Below are 18,883 nucleotides of genomic sequence, written 5' to 3'. Positions count from 1 at the left end.
ACCGACCTAACAGGTCACTAACATATCAACATGCAATAAACCCAGATACAAATCCGAAAAGGGCCGTCCTTGGTGCCTTCAACCCTATTAGTATAGTGAGGACAACTCACCTCACAATGTCGATCGGAACTGGAATGTCAAAATCCTGAGATACGGCTCCAAACATCAACACATATAACCACCAATGATCCACTTTTATAAATACACAATTTACCAAAATAGCCTCAGAAATCAAGTAGTAAAAACCTTTGGTTAAACTCAAAGTCAACGGTCAAGGTCAACAGTCCATGTTGACCCAACTCGTCGACTGTAGCCTACTGGCTCATCGAGTTCCTTTAGAACTCAAGAAATTGTGAAAACCCTATTCGACTCGACGAGTTGCTCGCCGAGTTTCCAGGCAACTCATCAAGTCCATGTAGTGTCCAGAATGCTAGGAAAACCCAAACCAACTCGTCAAGTTACCTCTCTAACTCGCTAAGTTCATGCAAAATCCAAAAGATTAGAAAACTCGTCTCAACTCGTCGAGTTGGCTATGCAACTCGTCAAGTCCCTTCAATCCATTTTTCATTCAGATGCTTTTACGTGAAACCTAAGCTCCAAACTGTAGATCTAGGCTCTTAGGGTGTTGTTGTCACGAAAAGTTGCTAGCTTTATGTGCATGGAAGGCTCCATGAAGCTAAAACACTCATACTAGCCTTAGAATAAGGTTTTCGACATCGAGGAGAGCCAAAGCTTCATAAATCTTGAGGCTTTACGTCTATAAGGACCTAGAGGAGTCTAGATTTAAAACTATGCCCTTGTGACAAGCTTAAATCCGAAAGTGACACCATTTTGTGCCAAAATGCTCATATTCTAACATAAGAAGAGATCTAACAAATGGAAGGTCAAGGTAAGGACTTTTTACCTTCAAATACAAGCCAATACGATGTAGATACTGTACCTACAAGCTTATTCCTGTTCCAAGCTTCTTAATCTTTAAGTTTCTTCAACAAATGCACCAAAACACACTTTAGCCTCTCACACAGTCAAGAATCGAGTTTAAATCGATTAGGGTTGCTTCTGGCCGTCAAAAGGTGGTAAGGAGGTTGGAGGAAAGGACTTAAGGTCCTTTAAATAGGGTGCAAACCCTAAAATTTAGGGTTTCGTATTCCACCTCCAACCCTAGCAATGATCCTGAATGGCCCAATGTATCAGGGACCCAACTTTCCCTTCTTCCTGAAGCGGGTCACACCCTTCCTGGATGACACCTTCAGCAATACCATGTCGCTGACCTGAATTCCAGCTCAGATCGGCATCGGTCGGCATAACTCTTCTGCCGACTCTGGGCAGTCTGCAACCGCTACCTAATCTGCTGAATCTTCTCGGTATTTTACATAACTACCTCGGTCCGACCCATCACCGTGTGGCCAACCTCGCCCCAACAGACTGGGGTACAACATCTCCGCCCGTACAACAGCTCGAAAGGTCGAGCACCAATACTGGAGTGATAGTTTTTGTTATAGGTGAACTCTACAAGGGGTGGGTAGGAATCCCAGCTCCCACCGAATTCAATGACGCAGACCCTCAACATGTCCTCGAGGGTCTGTATGGTCCACTCACTCTGGCCGTCAGTCTGCGAATGATACGATGTACTAAAATGCAGCTACATGCCTAGCTCCTCGTGGAACTTCTGCCAGAAGCAGGAGGTGAACCTAACATCACGTTCAATAAAAACATAGACTGGAACTCCATGGCGAGAAACAATCGCGTGGACATACACGTCGGCCAGCTTCTCGGCCGACGAGATCTCCCAAATGGCCATGAAATATGCATTCTTGGTCAATCGATCCATGATGACCTATATAGAATCAAATCCCTTCGTCGTCCTCGACAACTTGTTAATGAAGTCTATCGTGATCTGTTCCCATTTCCACATGGGAATCTTTAGAGGCTGCAGCTTGCTATGTGGCCTCTGATGCTCGTCCTTCACCATCCTACAGGTCAAGCACCTCTCGACATACCAAGCAATTTTTCGCTTCATGCACAGCCACCAGTAGCTAAAACTCAAATCCTGATACATCTTGGTGGCCCTAGGTGAATAGAGAAGTGAGACTTATGAGCCTCCTCCAGAACCATCTGTCTGAACCCACCACATCGGAACCCATACCCGACTGCATCAGGTCAATAATCCCCGGCTATCCTGCACAAAACGGGTGTTCTTGCCCCTGATCCTCTCAATTTTCCAGTTCTCTGGTCGCATACCATCAGCCTGGGCCTCTCTAATCAAGCCCACGAATGGAGAATCCACTGATATCCTCATACATGTTGTTGGAGTAGATGATCCAGCTGACTTGCAGCTTAGAGCATCCGCAACCACGTTCTCTTTACCTAGGTGGTAAAGGATATCACAGTCATAGTCATTGACTACATCCAGCCATATGCGCGTCTCATGTTTAGGTTTGGCTGATCCATGATGTGTCTCAAACTCTTGTGGTCCGTGTATATCGTACAGCGAACCCCATTGAGATAGTGTATCCAAATCTTGAGAGCGAATACCACTGCTCCCAGCTCCAGATCATGTGTAAGATATCTCATCTTATGCGGCTTCAGCTGCCGCGAATCATACATTATCACCCGCCCTCTCTGTATGAGTACCGCTTCCAGTCTAGTGATAGATGCATCACAGAATACCACAAAATCCTCAACTCCCTCCAGGAGATTCAAGACCAGTGCCTCGCAAAGTTGTTGTCTGAGGGTCTCAAATGCCCTCTGCTGCTCGGGTCCCCACCGAAAATCCACCCCTTCCTCGTCAGACAAGTGAGGGGTACTGCAATCTTCGAGAAATCATGTATGAATCTCTGGTAGTACCCTTCCAATCCCAATAAGCTCCTGATATCCGAGGGAGATTTTGGAACCTCCCACTGCATAACCGCCTCGATCTTGGCCGGATCGACCAAACTCCCCTCCTGGTTAATGAGATGTCCAAGGAACTGAACCTCTCGCAACCAAAACTCACACTTTGAGAACTTGTCATAAAACCTATCTCATTTCAAAACTCCCAGTAACTCCCGGAGATGCTCCTCATGCTGCTCTCTAGTCTCGGAGTACACCAAGATATCATCTATGAACACGATGACCAACCGATCGAGCATTGGTCTGTAGACCCGATTCATCAGGTCCATAAACACTGTCGGCGCGTTGGTGAGCCCAAACGACATCACCACGAACTCGTAATGTATGTAACAAGTCAGGAACGTGATCTTCTCTACGTCCTCCTCCCTAACCCTAACCTGATGGTACCCGGACCTCAGGTCTATCTTGGGGAACTAAGATGCTCCCTACAACTGATCGAAAAGATCATCTATCCTCGGGAATGGAGAATGGTTCTTCACTGTCAACTTGTTCAACTTGCGGTAGTCAATGCACATCCGGTGTGAACCGTCCTTCTTCCTGACGAAAAGAATCGGCGCTCCACACAGAGAACTGCTCTGATGGCGCCTCTGGTGGTGTCAATCGGTACGGTGCCTTGGTGATAGGGGCCGCACCTGGCACTAGGTCGATCATAAACTCGAACTACCTCTCCGGAGGCACTTCGGGAAACTCCTCTGGGAACACATCAGCGAACTCCCTAACTAAAGGAGCCTCTAGAACCGAGGTCTGATCCCTAACCCGCGTATCCACCACATACGCTAGATAACTCGCACACCCGTGTTGAATATACTGTCAAGGCTTGGCGGCTGAGCAGAACCCTGAACCCAACCTGGTGCCCTCACCAAAAATGACCAGTTCTCCCCCACTTTGGGTTAGAACTACCACCCGCTAGCCCTCGCAGTCGATCATGGCACCGAAGCAACTAAGCTAGTCCATACCGACAATCATACATACATCCCCCATGGGAATCAGAATCAAGTCTATCGGGGATGATTCCCCGAAGATCTCCAATACACAACCTCGATAGACTGAAGAAGCGGAAATCATGTGTTCGTTGGTGATAGAGACTTGCAGCGGACACTCTAGCTCTCCTACTGCCAAATCAAACTCCCTACTAAATGACTGAGAGATAATTGACCGACTCGTCCCCGAGTCAGATAATACCAAAGTAGGTAAGGAGTTCACTAAGAATGTACCTAACATGGTACCATACATATAAGCATAAAATAAATATAATCAGTGAGACAAAGAATAGAAACATACCAACGACCACGTATGGTGCTACCCTGGCCTCCTCGGTTGTAAGCTAGAAGGTGTGTCCCTAAGCCCTCGGAGTCGTGCTCTACGCTGACTACTGTCAGTAATCCTCAATGTAGCCGGCGCTGGAGCCTGCGTCATTCTGGCAACGAGTTGTGGACAGTTGGTCTTCACGTGACCAACCTGATGGTAGTGGTAGCAGATCCTCATATCCTGAACCGGGGTTGGCTATCGACAATCCCCCACAAAGTTCCCCTCCTTGCTGCATTTGCAGCACGCACTACCAGATCTACAATCCCCCGAGTGACCCTTCCCGCACTTGACACAAGTGTGGCCATGCTGGCCTCCCGACCTAGAATCAACGGTCTTAGACCGCTTTGGCGCCGACTGTGACTGTTTCGGGGCCTACCTTTGCTCCCATAATTGTAACTTGATCTCAAGATCACGCCGCCTAGCGGCCTCCTGTAACTCTAGAAGTGTATCACAATGCTGGGTAGAAACAAACTGATGGATGTCAGTCTTGAGAATGCTTAGATAACGTGTCATCTGAGCCTGCTCAGAAGAAAAATTTAGGCAGAACATCGCCCTCTTAGTGAACATACGGGTGATCCTCGTCACCGTCTCAGCATCCTGTCTCAACTCCAAGAACTCTTGAGTTGACCGCTCCCGCTCGACCCGCAGAATATAGTGAGTGCAGAACATATCCCTGAACGGTTCCCAAGTAACCGCAGTCCTCTGATCATCAGTGTACAACCCTGTCATCAACCTCCACCAGTCCTTTGCCCTGGACCTCAGCAAGTTCAGGGCACATCTGACCTTCTGGTCAGCAGGACATAAGCATGTGAAGAAACATCCCTCCACATCAGACAGCCACCTCCTGGCTACAATCGGGTCCTGAATCCCATAAAAAGTTGGGGGCTTCATGTTATCGAAGTCCCGGTACTGGAAAGTCCGACCTGCCGTACCTGCAACCGTCACGACTGTAGAGGCTGCAACAATCGCAGTCTCAGCAATGGTTGCGTATCTCTTATCAAAATACTCCATCATGGCGGTCTTGATAGACCCAAACATCTCTGAAATTTGACCTCGGACAATCTTGACCACCTCCTCCTGGATGATCTCCCTGACACGCTCATTTGTCAACATTGTCCCATCCTAGCGGCCAACTCCTAATCCTGACCCGAATCCGGTATCAAATTGGCTCGTAACCACCATACTGAAAATACACCAAGAAGATATCAGATAATCTGCATAAATAACGGGGAACCAACTCCTAACCAAACCCTAGGGGTTGTTACTTCCTTGCTACGCGTATGGGTCTTGTGCTTTTAGTAGTACGGGACCATACTACCTTCCATACCTACCCATATTTATCTCAAGTATCATCACAATGCCCTAACAATATACATAAGCATAGCGAGTTCTCAATCCTCACTCCTAGAGGAAGGCTAAATATCTCATAACTGGCCGTCTGACCCCGCATAACCCACCCATGAAACTTCCACCAACCATGTAGCACTCTTGTATGCTATCCATACATAACGCTGGACCCAATAGACTTTCGAATACCTGATCCTACCCTAAGCCCTTCATCAAATAAGAACAAGAAATAAGGCAAAACCAAACATTCTCAAGCTATAAGATTTTAATTATGTACAGTCGTGATACATACACTAAGCAACTACAGTAATGATATCAATTCCATATAAGGAAATCCCTAGGCTATTAGGCATCATATAATCAAGCAATGCTATCATGCAGTTCCTGAAGATCCCTAGCCTAGTACTAGCATGTTGTTCTAACATATCAGAAAAATCAAATAATCTGTAAGGTATTTTGGGGTCTACTTACTAGCTTCGGCTAATCATACACTTGCATCCTCCTTTAGTATTTTGAAAATCATTTTAATAATCTTGTCCTCAGTTTGAGACTAGATACACACGAGTGTTTCCTCCAATTCCTTCAAACCAAGGCTCTGATACCAACTTGTAATATCCATAAAATTCAAGCCAATTTAAAAGTTTTTAAATCATTCAAAAAACCAATAATTATTACAAATTTGTTTTCAAAATGGTTTCATGTCAGAGTATCCCATAATCAAATCATAAAAATATAAGGATGTTCATGATCACGCCTTCACCTTCCCACGATTGTCAGAAGTACCTGAAATATAATCAATAACTGTAAGCCCGAAGCTTAGTAAGTTCCCCTAAAATACCAATGCCATACAAATATAACCATATCATAACAAACAACATGTATAATGAGCCATCAACCTATCTGGACCGCCTCGCAAGGCCATCAGTCTATCTGGACCGCTTTCCGAGCCATCGGCACGTCTGGACCGACTCTCAGGGCCTTCAGCCTATCCAGACCGCTCGTCAGGCCTTCGACTTGACTAGTACGCCCTAACTGGGTCTGCAGTCTATCCGGTCTGCCCTGGGTATGTTAGCCTAGAGCACAAAGCATGACCATCTCAACCCAACCCTTAATCAAACAATCATGTGCACATAAATATCATACACTAGCATATATAATAGTCAAACCGATCTAACATATCACTAATTGTAGCATCATCCTATATATCAGGATACCGACCTAATAGGTCACTAACATAGCATCATTTTATATATCATGATATCGACCTAACAAATGACTAACATAACATCATGGTATATACCAGGATACTGACCTAACAGGTCACTAACATATTAACATGCAATAAACCCGGATACAAATCCGAAAAGGACCGACATTAGTGCCTTCAACCCTATTAGTATAGTGAGGACAACTCACCTCACAATGTCGATCTGAACCAGAATGTCAAACTCCCGAGATACGGCTCCAAACACCAACACCTACAACCACCAATGATCCACTTCCATAAATACCCAATTTACCAAAATACCCTTAGAAGTCAACTGGTCAAAACCTTTGGTCAAAATCAAAGTCAACAGTCCATGTTGACCCAACTCGTCGACTGTAGCTCACTGACTCGTTGAGTTCCTTCGGAACTCAAGAAATCATGAAAACCCCAGTCAACACACTGAGTTTCCAAACAACTCATCGAGTCCATATTCAAGCTCCAACTCATCGAGTTGGGTCCTCCACTCGTCGAGTAGATCGCTTAAGTCACGTGGTCATATCCGTTTCTACACTACGAGTTGGGGCATCCAACTCGTCGAGTAGGCCTTTAAATATGAATATAAAGCGGTAAAATTTATACCTGGGAGTCGGGGTGTTACACTGAGACTCCATCGGTGCTCTGACTGCCTTCCACCATGGTAGTCCGACCACCATGACTCTGTTGCGAACATTAAGGATCTAAATCGCCAGATGATTAGGAATTTTAGTTCTTCCCACTATCTAATGGGTCGACGATAGTGTTCTTCGTCATACCAGAGAGCAACGTAGCCCTCTAGTGCTGCCACCGGAACCTCCAGTTTTTCTTCTTTTGATAATCTATAATCTAAAAATCATCGTTCTACCTCGAGAACCCGACCATTGGAATTATTTCCATTAAATAGTGGTATCTCCAGCTTCTTGATTCTCCGGTTGGTTCCTCCGTTGTATTCAGGTGGTGGCAGTGGCGTTGTGTAGCCGCTTCGTTGCCTAACTCCCTTCTCATTTACGAAGGTAGAGCATAACTGTCTATTTCTTGTAGTGATCTCTTCCATTTTCTTTGTGAGGAGTGACCCTTGAATTCGAATCTATTGTTGTAGTTCAACACACACTTCTTTGAATCCTTCTTCTGCCAATTCTACCCTCTGAACAGCTCTTGGATCTATTGCTCTGATACCAATTGTTATCAACAGGATTCTATGAACAAATCCAATAACAAATAAATAATAAATGATTATAATATTAATTGAAAAATCCTCAATAATTCCAAAAGATTACAAGAACTAAAGATAGGTTAGCTTATTCGAGATAGTCGCTCTCCTAAGAGGAAATAATTCTAGGTTTAACAAAAAAGATCGATATCTCACTTCACATCCCACTACCCTCTTATACTATCAGTCATAACAACTAAATAATATAAAATACCGATAATACCCCTATACCAACAAGATGCTCTTTATTTTATGATTACCACAAACTACCCCTTCTTTAAAATAAGGTGACCAACGGACACTCTTGGAACAGCTGGAGTAAGAAGTCCCCGAGTGAGCGTATTATGGGGGACTGTCAAGCATATCCGACAAGGATCAAGGGCGATACTCTCTTCCTTATATACCTATTTGAAAGTCAAGAATAGCATACTTGTTCACCTATTTTCTTACTAGAGCATATACTTGAGGACATAATGCAACCCGAGAATCCACTTTCCTTGTTTTTTTGCTCATTCCTAGCCAGAGAAATGAAACTAATCTCAAGATCTGGGAACGGACCGGAGGGAACCGCAGCATGGGGAAGCCTCTCGCTTTCAAGTCGAAGGCGGGAGATAAGCGGGTCTTGAACTAGCCATCTTTTAGAAGGTATTGTTAAAAGATCATCAATTGAGTGGATAACATATAGATGTTATACTTATGATTATAGTAACGATATTAATTAAAAAGAATCACAAAAATTCCGAAAATGATATATAAATTATCATTATTGTGTTTTTAAATAAAATATTATCTTTATTTTGAGTTTTTTAGTAAACAAATATATGTTTTCTTTAAATAAGATTATTATATATAAAAAAGAAAATGTTCATAAAAATCTTTAAACTTTAACCTTATTAATGAAAAAGTCATCTATGGTTTTTTTTTTTTTTAATTTAACCCTTAAAACCGACACTAACCGATTACAATAGTTGTTTTTTTAATGTTTATCGGTTTCAAAAGTTAAAAATAAAAAATAAAAAATAAAAAAATAAAAAATAAATGATTTTTTTTTATTAATAGAGCCAAAATGAAATGATTTTTTTTACAGATTTTCCAAAAATTAATAACCATTCTAGTATATGACAACCCATACGATTATGACAAAAATTGAGATGATCTTATAGGCTAGGCATTATTAGATAATATGATCAAAGGCATCACTCTCAATCAATTTTGTTTCTCCTTTATACTTGTTATAACTTTTAAGCTTGAAACAAAACCAAAAGATCAATTCCAAAACCAAAACATCAAATTGTGGCAAACTCGTTTCACACTCGCTTCAAGTGTGAGCAAATTTTAATGGTGATTTGTAAGATAAATTTTCAAATGGTCATAAAAGATGCCACATGCATACACTATGGAAGCATGAAACAAGCAAATTGGTTATCAGCAGTTTCAAAGTTACCACGAATCTTCTAACAAACAGAGAACCTTTTGAGTGTCCTTCAACTGTATCAGAGGACTCTTCAACTGTATCAGAGGACTACAAGTGTCCTTTCCATCTATCCAAGAGCCAATAAAATACTATTTTTTTAGTTTAATGTTTGTTTATACACAGATCATACCAGTCTCATCTTCTCCATAATGCGATCAGGTTTGACCTATATCTTCCGCACATACACAACAGCAAATTCCTATACCTTATCATAAACCCTAATTCTTCCTAAATTCGTTAATTTTGAGTAGCTGCGTCTTTTAGACGATCAATGTCGACCATATCGAGTTCAATGTCGATCAAACACGGGATTTCACTGTGGTGTCCTCAATCTCCGTCGCTCAATCGTCAGAACTCTGGTGTGGTTTATTCGAGAACGAGAAGCCTCCACCGGAGAAACTTCGTCGTTTCTGCATCATCCTCTTTTGCTAATGAGAATCGAGAGTGAGTCTGATTTTACTGTTGCTAGTTTGTTCCTTATGTTACACTTTGATCGATTGAGATTCAACTGAAAGGTTTACGGTCGGAATTTTGAATTAATTTCAGATTTGTGATAGTTGGAGGTGGAAATGCTGCTGGATATGCAGCAAGGACTTTTGTCGAACATGGAATGGCCGATGGAAAGCTCTGCATCGTTTCCAAAGAGGTCTTCTCTTTCATTTGTTAATTGATTAGGGTTTAGGGATTAACATGCTTATCAATGAATTGCAGGCATACGCTCCATATGAGCGCCCTGCTCTAACAAAAGGTTATCTATTCCCTTTAGACAAAAAGCCAGCTCGTTTGCCTGTAAGCCAGTTTCCTCAATCTGATAAAAATGCATTAATTTCTGTAGTTTACTTATCATTGTTTCCCACCATTGATACTCTTCTAGGGTTTTCATACTTGTGTGGGTTCAGGAGGTGAGAGACAGACTCCTGATTGGTATAAGGAGAAAGGGATAGAGGTATTTTATTTGGACTTCTTATCTCTATGCAACTAAATAGAAATTATCATTTCACTTCTGTTCCTTTGTCTCTGTTTTACTTTGATTCATGTAAAACTATAATATACTTAACAACCAAAGTGAAATGCAGATGATTTATGAAGATCCAGTAACAACAATTGATGCAAAGAATCAAACATTGACAACAAATTCAGGAAAAATTCTCAAATATGGAGCCCTCATAGTTGCCACAGGGTGCACTGCATCTAGGTAAAAAAAAAAAAAAGATTTTTCTTTATGTGTTGTTATGTGAAAGGAAAATCTTGAAACTTATCCTCCTTTGCTTCAGATTTCCAGAGAAAATCGGGGGAAACTTACATGGTGTTCACTATATCCGCGATGTTGCTGATGCAGATTCATTAATATCATCACTGGTATTTGTTTTTCAATTTATCCTATATCCAACTTGTATTAAGGATATCTATAATTATTATTTTTTTATTTTGTTTTAGGGGAAAGCACAAAAAGTAGTTATCGTTGGTGGTGGCTATATTGGCATGGAAGTTGCAGCTGCTACTGTTGCATGGAATCTTGACACAACTGTAAGAATTTACTCCACAATCATTTATTTATTTTAAATAACAATATTCAATATAACACATAATTAAAATTCAAACAACAGGTTATATTTCCAGAAAACCATCTTCTACCAAGGCTGTTTACTCCTTCACTAGCCCAGAAATATGAAGAACTCTACCAACAGAATGGTGTCAAGCTCATCAAGGTTCTCCACCCTACCACACACACACACACACACACACAAACACACATACACACATAAAGAGACTTGATCTTTGTTGATATGATGTTTGATTATTTTCAGGGTGCATCTATAAAAAGCTTGGAATCAGGTCCTGATGGAAATGTGACTGGTGTTAAACTTGAAAATGGATCTACAATTGAAGCAGACTTGGTAAATAAATTTAGGAATTTACATTTTTGTTCAAATCAAAACTTTTGCTTATTCCATATTTTGCAGGTTGTTATTGGTATTGGAGCAAAACCTGCTGTGGGCCCCTTTGAAAAAGCCGTTACCTTAAATTCAACTGTTGGTGGGATAGAGGTTAGCTTCGTTTAATCAATAATTTCTCTAAATTATAATTCTAATTATCAAAAAAAAAAAAAAAAAAACAAACATTTAATCGATAATTTCACTAAATTACAGGTTGATGGCCTGTTCAGAAGCAATGTTCCAGGAGTATTCGCTATTGGTGATGTGGCAGCATTCCCACTCAAAGTACACTTTTTTTTTATATATAAAAAGTAAAAACTAGCTAATTATTGGTGATGTTTAGATTTAATTTTTTTTTTTTTTTTTTTTTGGTTTAATAAACAGATGTATGATAGGATTACACGTGTAGAGCATGTGGATCATGCGCGTGGTTCAGCACAGCATTGTGTAAAGGCTTTATTAACTGCACAAACTCATAATTATGATTATCTTCCTTATTTCTATTCGAGAGTTTTTGAATATGAAGGAAGTTCAAGAAAAGTATGGTGGCAATTTTTTGGGGATAATGGTAACAATTTTTGTGATGAATTTATTTTGAGGTGAACTTTGTTTATGAATTGAAAATTTCGGATTAAATTTTGTACCCTTGTTGAACAGTTGGTGAAGCAATTCAAATTGGGAATTTTGATCCAAAAATTGCTACGTTTTGGTTGGATTCTGGTAAATTGAAGGGTGTTCTTCTTGAAAGTGGATCTCCGGAGGTATATGTTTTTTTTTTTTTATCAAATTAGGGTGAAAGTAAAAAAAAAATGATTTAATCACTGAAAGTTTTTTTTTTATATGATTGTTATTGTAGGAGTTCCAACTGCTTCCGAAACTTGCAAGGGGTCAACCTTCAATTGACAAAGTCAAACTTCAAAATGCAGCTTCTGTTGAGGAAGCCCTTGAGATTGCCAGAGCTTCTTTATAGGTTAGAATTAATCTTTTTTTCCTTCATTAGTTTATTTCCCACTTTCAACTTATTGTTATTATTAATGTGTAGGGAAAAAGGCAGAGTGTATTACGGCATAGTATTTATCTTGAGAGAGGTCAGGATGTGCAACATGTAATGCACAAGGTACAACATGCAGAGCGTCTTCTTGGTTGCATTGTATTTAAAGCTTATATATGTGAGTTTCCCTTTTTGCGCTAAACATGGTGGCTGTAATGAATCATTGCAACGGAAATTATACATAAGTTGAGTAAAATAAAAAGTAATAATTTTCTTTAGCTTCATGTGTAGAACGGAAATTATACATAAGTTGAGGTGTAATAAAAAGTAATAATTTTCTTAACTTCGTGTGTAGATTTATTGTTTTAACATGTTATTTATAAAAAAATGTTGTTTCCTTTATTACGTGTATTTGGTGTTTGGATATACATTTGTAGACAGATGAAAGAAAAAGAAAAAGAATTATTACTTTACTGTAGTTCTTGAGTTAGAAACAAAATTGAATAACAAAATCTAGAGTAAATTACTAAAATCGTCCCTATGGTTTAGTCAAAATTGAACGTTTGGTTTCTAATTTTTTTTGCACTCGGATGGTTTGATTTTATTATGTTTTTCGTCCATATGGTTTGGTTAAAATTGCACATTTGTTCCCTAACTTTATGTATGTAAGGGACGAAAAACGCAATAAAATCAAACCACAAGGACGCTCCGAGTGAAAAAAAAAAAAAATTAGGGTCCAAACATGTAATCTTGACCAAACCGTAGGCACCATTTCAATAATTTACTCCAAAATCTACAGCTCTATATGTTTTTCTGTTGAATGAAAAGAACGCAAAACCAACATGTGTACAAAGAATTAGAATTAGATAATCAGCTTTTATTAAAATACATTGTAGAAGATAACGTTTCTATGTGTTTTTGTTATATGAAATTGTAATACCTAATATAGATGTATTAGTTGTTTGAGTAATTCAAAAAACCTAATTAAGTAAAAAAAAAAATATAATAGATAAAATAACATTCCCATTTGTTAAATAATATACATTTATAATATGCCAATTAGAGTTATTAATTAATTAATTAATTTCTAAAAGTTGGCATCTATAATTTCACCAAATCTCATGCTTTTTTTCCTAATTATCTTCCTATTCATTTGAAATGATGACAAATGTTCTAAAATATAATTAATTTTATCAAAATACAACATTTGTCACGATTTCATATAAATAGGAAGATAAATAGAAAGAACAAGGAGAAGAATATTTAATTTTTCATATATTAAAGCAATGTGAGATTGAGTAAGTGATAAACCCCTCAACTAATAATTGTTATTGATTTTTGTTAAATGAGTTTCATAAGATAAGATGTCGATACAAAGGTATTGCCAAATTTTGGCAAACAAACCGGATAGGTTGTTAGTCTTGTCTTCTCAACTTACTTTTATCCGATGCCGATAAATCCTTGATGGTACTTTAATACTGAACGAATGCTTAACATTGTTAAAGTTTTTAATGAGTAAAAAAAAACACAATGCTTTTAAAGGCTACCTTTGAAAAAGTTTATGATTTTGATAATTGAAATTTCGTGGAGTCGATTATAGTTGCTATGAGATTTCCAGAGTAATGGTTGAGGTGGATACATGAGTGTCTTATTCATGTAACCAACAACCCTACAACCTCGAAAAAGGTTACCAGGTATCCCTTCCCCCGTCACCCTCACCCATCAGTGTTCAACACCCCTCCTCCACGGCTACATCAACACAAGGATTCTTAAACGGAAACTGAAACAATTAGATATGGACACAAGTTTTGAATCAAAACCGAAATCGGGATTTTGACTGATAGTGTCATGAAGAAGAGAAAGAAAAGGATTATGTTGTTTTATTGATTTTTTGCATCTCTATGGCTATTTAATTCCATACATTGAGTGCCTATTTATTTTCCATTTCGATCTATATCGATTGATTACAAGTTGAAATATGATTAGGACTCTTACATGTCTTAAACTTATATTAAATATGATTAATCTTTATTTTCTCCATTTTTATTATAGCTATTGCAGCAACTAAAATTGCTATTGGACTCCGCTATTGTTTCATCAATTTATCAACAGCATAAAATTAACTAGTGTAAATCATCAATAATATTATCATATAAATTAGAATTTTCATACATTAATAATTAATTCAAATCAACATGTCTACCACATAAGGTATCTTTATGTCATCATGAACATAAGATATCAAAGTATTCTGGTGTTGTCAATCCATAAGTAGATCTTTCAGTTATCAACTTTTCGCTATTGTTTCATCAATTTATCAACAACATGGTATGGTATCGATTTATTTTTTTTCAAACTGTGTACCATAAAAACTATAATTGGTGCAAAATCAGAATCCATTGGTATATATCTTCGTGCACAGAATTAAACTAAATATGCATTATAAAAGAAACAGGAAAGCTAGATTCACTACATTTGTATACATAAATTAAAAACCTTTGATTAAACAACACAAAATATGTATATTGGGATTATTCTTTTCTTACTTCTTCATTAAAAGCACAACAGTATGAGCTGCAATACTTCTATTTTCTCCAAGACTATCTACCTTCTCATGTGTTTTAGCTTTGAGATTCACAACAGTAGGGTCCGCACCTAGAAGCAAAGACAAATTGGCTCGAATCGCCTCTTTATGAGGGCTTAACTTTGGTCTTTGAAGTATCAAAGTTGCATCTAAGTTTCCTAGCTCATAACCAGCCTCATCCATCAATCTCACCTGATATGAATATGATATTTTAAATCAATTCATATTCCATACTGTGATGAGTCCTAGATTTTCTTTTCAACAGAAGCCTTAGGGAAAGAGGGTATGTATAGAGATGTAATTAATTGTTCTTTTAATGCTAGCTTGATTTCTTAGGTCAGGATTTGAGGTGCAACAGATATACATTGTTGCATGTTTAAGTGATAGATGCAATGAGTTAAAAGAGTTGATAATAAAGTTTGAAATTTTGATAGAAACTTACAGCTTCTTTGATGAAAACGGATGAGGCTGCTCCTTTCCATTTAGGATCTGAGTCTGGAAAGATCTGCCCAATGTCAGGTAGACCCAAAGCTCCCAAGATTGCATCAACAACGCAATGCAACAGCACATCACCTATAACACCACAATCAATCAGAAGAAGAAGAAGAAGAAAAACTACTCTTTTTCAATAAATGTGAAGGATGATTTGCATAATACGGTTTAATGATTGTTTAACACTTGATATAACATTTCAAATTTAGCTTTGCACTTTTCATTTCTAAGTTAGGTAACTCAGCTGCAAGTCTATTATGTTTCATACTTTTTCCCTGAAAGATCATCAAATTTTGCCCCGCTACATTCATCAAATTTCACAGAAATTCGCGACTGTTCCATCAATTCTATCTCATACAGGTTTCAGATGCTCAGAAAGTAAGGTTTGGAGAGATAATTACAAACAGTGAAGATAAATTTGAGAATTGTAATTGTGTATTATGCAGTCCATAGAAAATTTCAAATAGAAAACAAAAGAAAGAACTGAGTCAAGTGGCGTAGTTGGGATCAGATAATCGCCATAGATTAAAGTAACAATACAACTTACCATCGGAGTGCGCTTCGCAACCTCTGTCATGAGGAATATCAATGCCTCCGATGATGAGAGGGTATCCAGGTTCCAATCTATGAAGATCGAACCCGTGGCCGACTCGGAACGGGAGAATCTTCGAAGGAGTTTGCGCGACGGCCGGTTTCTCAGCTTCAACGGCGTTTGCGGCTGCCGCAACTACCATCGGCCGTGATATCGACCTAAGAGAGATAGGTAAGCGTCTGGTGGAGCAGGTGAGGAGAGAAGTGGAAGAAGGTAGAATGGATTGTTGTTTCGAGAAGACACCGGTGTGGAACGGAGACGTGTAACACGATGAAGTCGTCGCCATGGCTACTCTGTGGTTTTGTTTGTGAATTGTGAGAGGTGATATGGTATGTTTTTGAGCTGTGGAGTGATTTTATTCAGAGGTAGGATTAGGTGTGTGCTGGTGCAGGGATCGAGCTTATAAGTTATAGCCCAAACCATTTATGATTTAACTTCTATTCTAAAAGCATCTATTTATGGTGATGCTCTTTCATGTTAGAATTTTTTTTTTTAATAAAAGTTCGAAATGGAATCCATATTTGTCTTAGAAACTTTTGTAAATAAGTCGCATGTTAAATACGAATTAAAAATTATATTATCACAATAACAAGCTACTCAAGATACACTTTTGGTGGGTTTTAACCCCCAATCGACTGAGCTGACGGTTATCTAATAAAAGAACATGTACATGTATGCAAACAGATAAATTAACACAAACATAAGTAATAAGCCTTCCAATTCAAATTTCCAAAACATTTACAATCTGAAAATCATCATTCAGAAATAAAAAAATTAATTTAAAACGATAACAAAGTATCAAAAATGCATAAAAAACACTATTAATTTGTTTGTGTAAACGTGTTACCAAACAACTATAGCTTTTATACATATATATCATTAAACTAATATTTTGTTTAAAAAATATCATTATGCTATAAAAAATAAATAAAAATATAACACTTTGATATTTTACGATATATTTAATTTTTTTCAGAAAAAAAAATATCAAAGATGAATTTTTCTTGTAAGAGTAGATATCATGGATGGGGTTTCTTAGTAAAACAAAATTTATTTAAGGTTATTTTTGATAATATAATGACTCTAATCCACTTCTAAAGTGGGATACTTCCAAATGGGGTGCATGAACCCCATTTTTTACTGTTTACTGTATATATATTATATAATTATTATTTTTTTATAAATATTCTACTATTAATCTTATATAATTCATTAAAATACATATTATTACATAAAAATGGATTTAATCTTGATTTGTAGAAATGTCTATTTTTAAACAAAAAACACATTTTTTTTGTAGAAATACTTTATACCTATGAAAAAAAATATAATTATCCATTAAAATAGTTTGAGCTTATTTGTAAAAATCCAAATACTTTATATAATAATGTGCATTTTCTAACAAATTATATAAGATTAATGTGAAATATATATATGATATGAAATGATTAGAAAATAACTCAATCTTAACTTAATGCTTAAAGAACCAAATATAGGTGTCTGATATTCAAGACTCAAGGGATCTCCAAACAAAAGAAAACGGTTCACTAAAATTTTGCCTCCTCTTAGAAGAGTCGCCCCTAACTTATTTATTGACTCTCCTAAACTGATAAAAGGAAACTATATTCGTAAAAGGAAACTAGAATCAACTAAATAATACTAGAATAATCATAAATTTCTAAATAACCCTCTGCTTTTTTTTCGCTTCTTATAGTCCTAATCCCATTTATCCACTCGGTTCATATCAATACCCCCTCGGTGAAAATCCAAATTGTCCTCAAGGTGGAAACCTAGAAATTGTTGCGTGTTCTCCCGTCTCTGTCTCTTCATCTTCCCCCCCTCTTCATCATCCACCAACAACACCTGAAGGGTGTTCTCTGGGTAGCGTTGACCTGGACCAAAATTTCGGTTGCAGCGAAAACATAACCCTTTGGCTTTCTTGTCCACGAATTCTGTGTCAGTCATTCGTCGGAAGGGGGTGTGGGTTGCCAATGCTCATGTTGTTGTGGTTTTAACCATGCCCAGCGCACGGTTCACATTGACTTTTGTACTTCCTTTGTCTAACCCATGATTGTTCCAGTTTCGTTCTCATCTACCACAAGTGCCAACTTCATCGCCTATCCCAACCCTTGTGGTTGCAAGATCTGAACCAACTTGCGCAAGTTCGGTTTCAACCCCATGATGAAAGTCCCCTCCAAAATTGACTCTTGGATGCCCTCGAGTTGTGCATCCATCTGTTCAAAACGCCCCACAGCCGATCCAATCTGTCGTATGTCTAAAAATTGTTCTTGCAAACTACTCTCTTGTGACGCCTGGAAACGTTCCAGCAACCTATTCTTTAAATCTTCCCAACACCGGAAAGGCATCCGGGTGTCGCTCCATCTATACCATGCCTGGCCCTTCCAAACATAGGACTGTTGCACGTAGTCTCTCACCCAACGTTGCCAACCCTTGCATATCAAAGAAATGTTCCGCTTTATAAACCTACCCGTAAACATCTTCCCCTTCAAATAGTGGCATCTTGAGTTTTCTCAATCTGTAATCCACATTTGGGAACCATCCCCCTCCATGTCCTATGTTAGACCCAAAGTATTGTCCCATTCAAACGGGTTGTGTGGCCGACTATTCTTCGATTTCCCAACCCTCCCCTGCATATGCTTAGAATTTGGTGTTGCTTGACCCAGATTCTCGACGCATATTATGTGGAGGAACCGGATACCCATGTTCGTCGTATTGAAGCGTTGACGTGATCTAGGGCGGTTGTGTGTAGATGATAGGGGTTTGTGGCCATCCTCGTGTTCCTAGGCGTTGGT

The 18,883-nt window shown here is 38.6% G+C and overlaps 2 protein-coding genes across 2 annotated transcripts; one reads left to right on the top strand and one right to left on the bottom strand.

Annotated features, from left to right (window-relative positions):
* The first annotated feature begins 9,313 nt into the window (after window positions 1–9,313).
* Window positions 9,314–12,745, top strand: MDAR6 (monodehydroascorbate reductase 6). Its single transcript, XM_078960440.1, has 16 exons — window positions 9,314–9,633; window positions 9,726–9,918; window positions 10,021–10,120; window positions 10,186–10,263; window positions 10,349–10,420; window positions 10,551–10,669; window positions 10,749–10,833; window positions 10,912–11,001; window positions 11,082–11,183; window positions 11,283–11,372; window positions 11,439–11,522; window positions 11,625–11,696; window positions 11,796–11,979; window positions 12,069–12,172; window positions 12,268–12,381; window positions 12,454–12,745. The coding sequence occupies exons 1-15, from the start codon at window positions 9,624–9,626 to the stop codon at window positions 12,379–12,381; spliced, it is 1,497 nt and encodes a 498-aa protein (XP_078816566.1). The 5' UTR covers window positions 9,314–9,623; the 3' UTR covers window positions 12,454–12,745.
* Window positions 12,746–14,817: 2,072 nt separating this feature from the next.
* ISPF (isoprenoid F) lies at window positions 14,818–16,464 on the bottom strand. The gene is made up of 3 exons (XM_078960441.1): window positions 16,026–16,464; window positions 15,429–15,559; window positions 14,818–15,178 (listed from the first exon to the last, which is right to left on the bottom strand). Exons 1-3 carry the CDS (start codon window positions 16,354–16,356, stop codon window positions 14,945–14,947), a joined length of 696 nt encoding a protein of 231 aa, XP_078816567.1. The 5' UTR covers window positions 16,357–16,464; the 3' UTR covers window positions 14,818–14,944.
* Window positions 16,465–18,883: the final 2,419 nt, after the last annotated feature.

This window comes from Lactuca saligna, chromosome 6 (genome assembly GCF_052625555.1).
Source record: "Lactuca saligna cultivar CGN05327 chromosome 6, ASM5262555v1, whole genome shotgun sequence".
NCBI classification, from domain to species: domain Eukaryota; kingdom Viridiplantae; phylum Streptophyta; class Magnoliopsida; order Asterales; family Asteraceae; genus Lactuca; species Lactuca saligna.
Note: the sequence above shows the minus strand (reverse complement) of the source record. Positions and strands in the feature narration are given on the sequence as shown.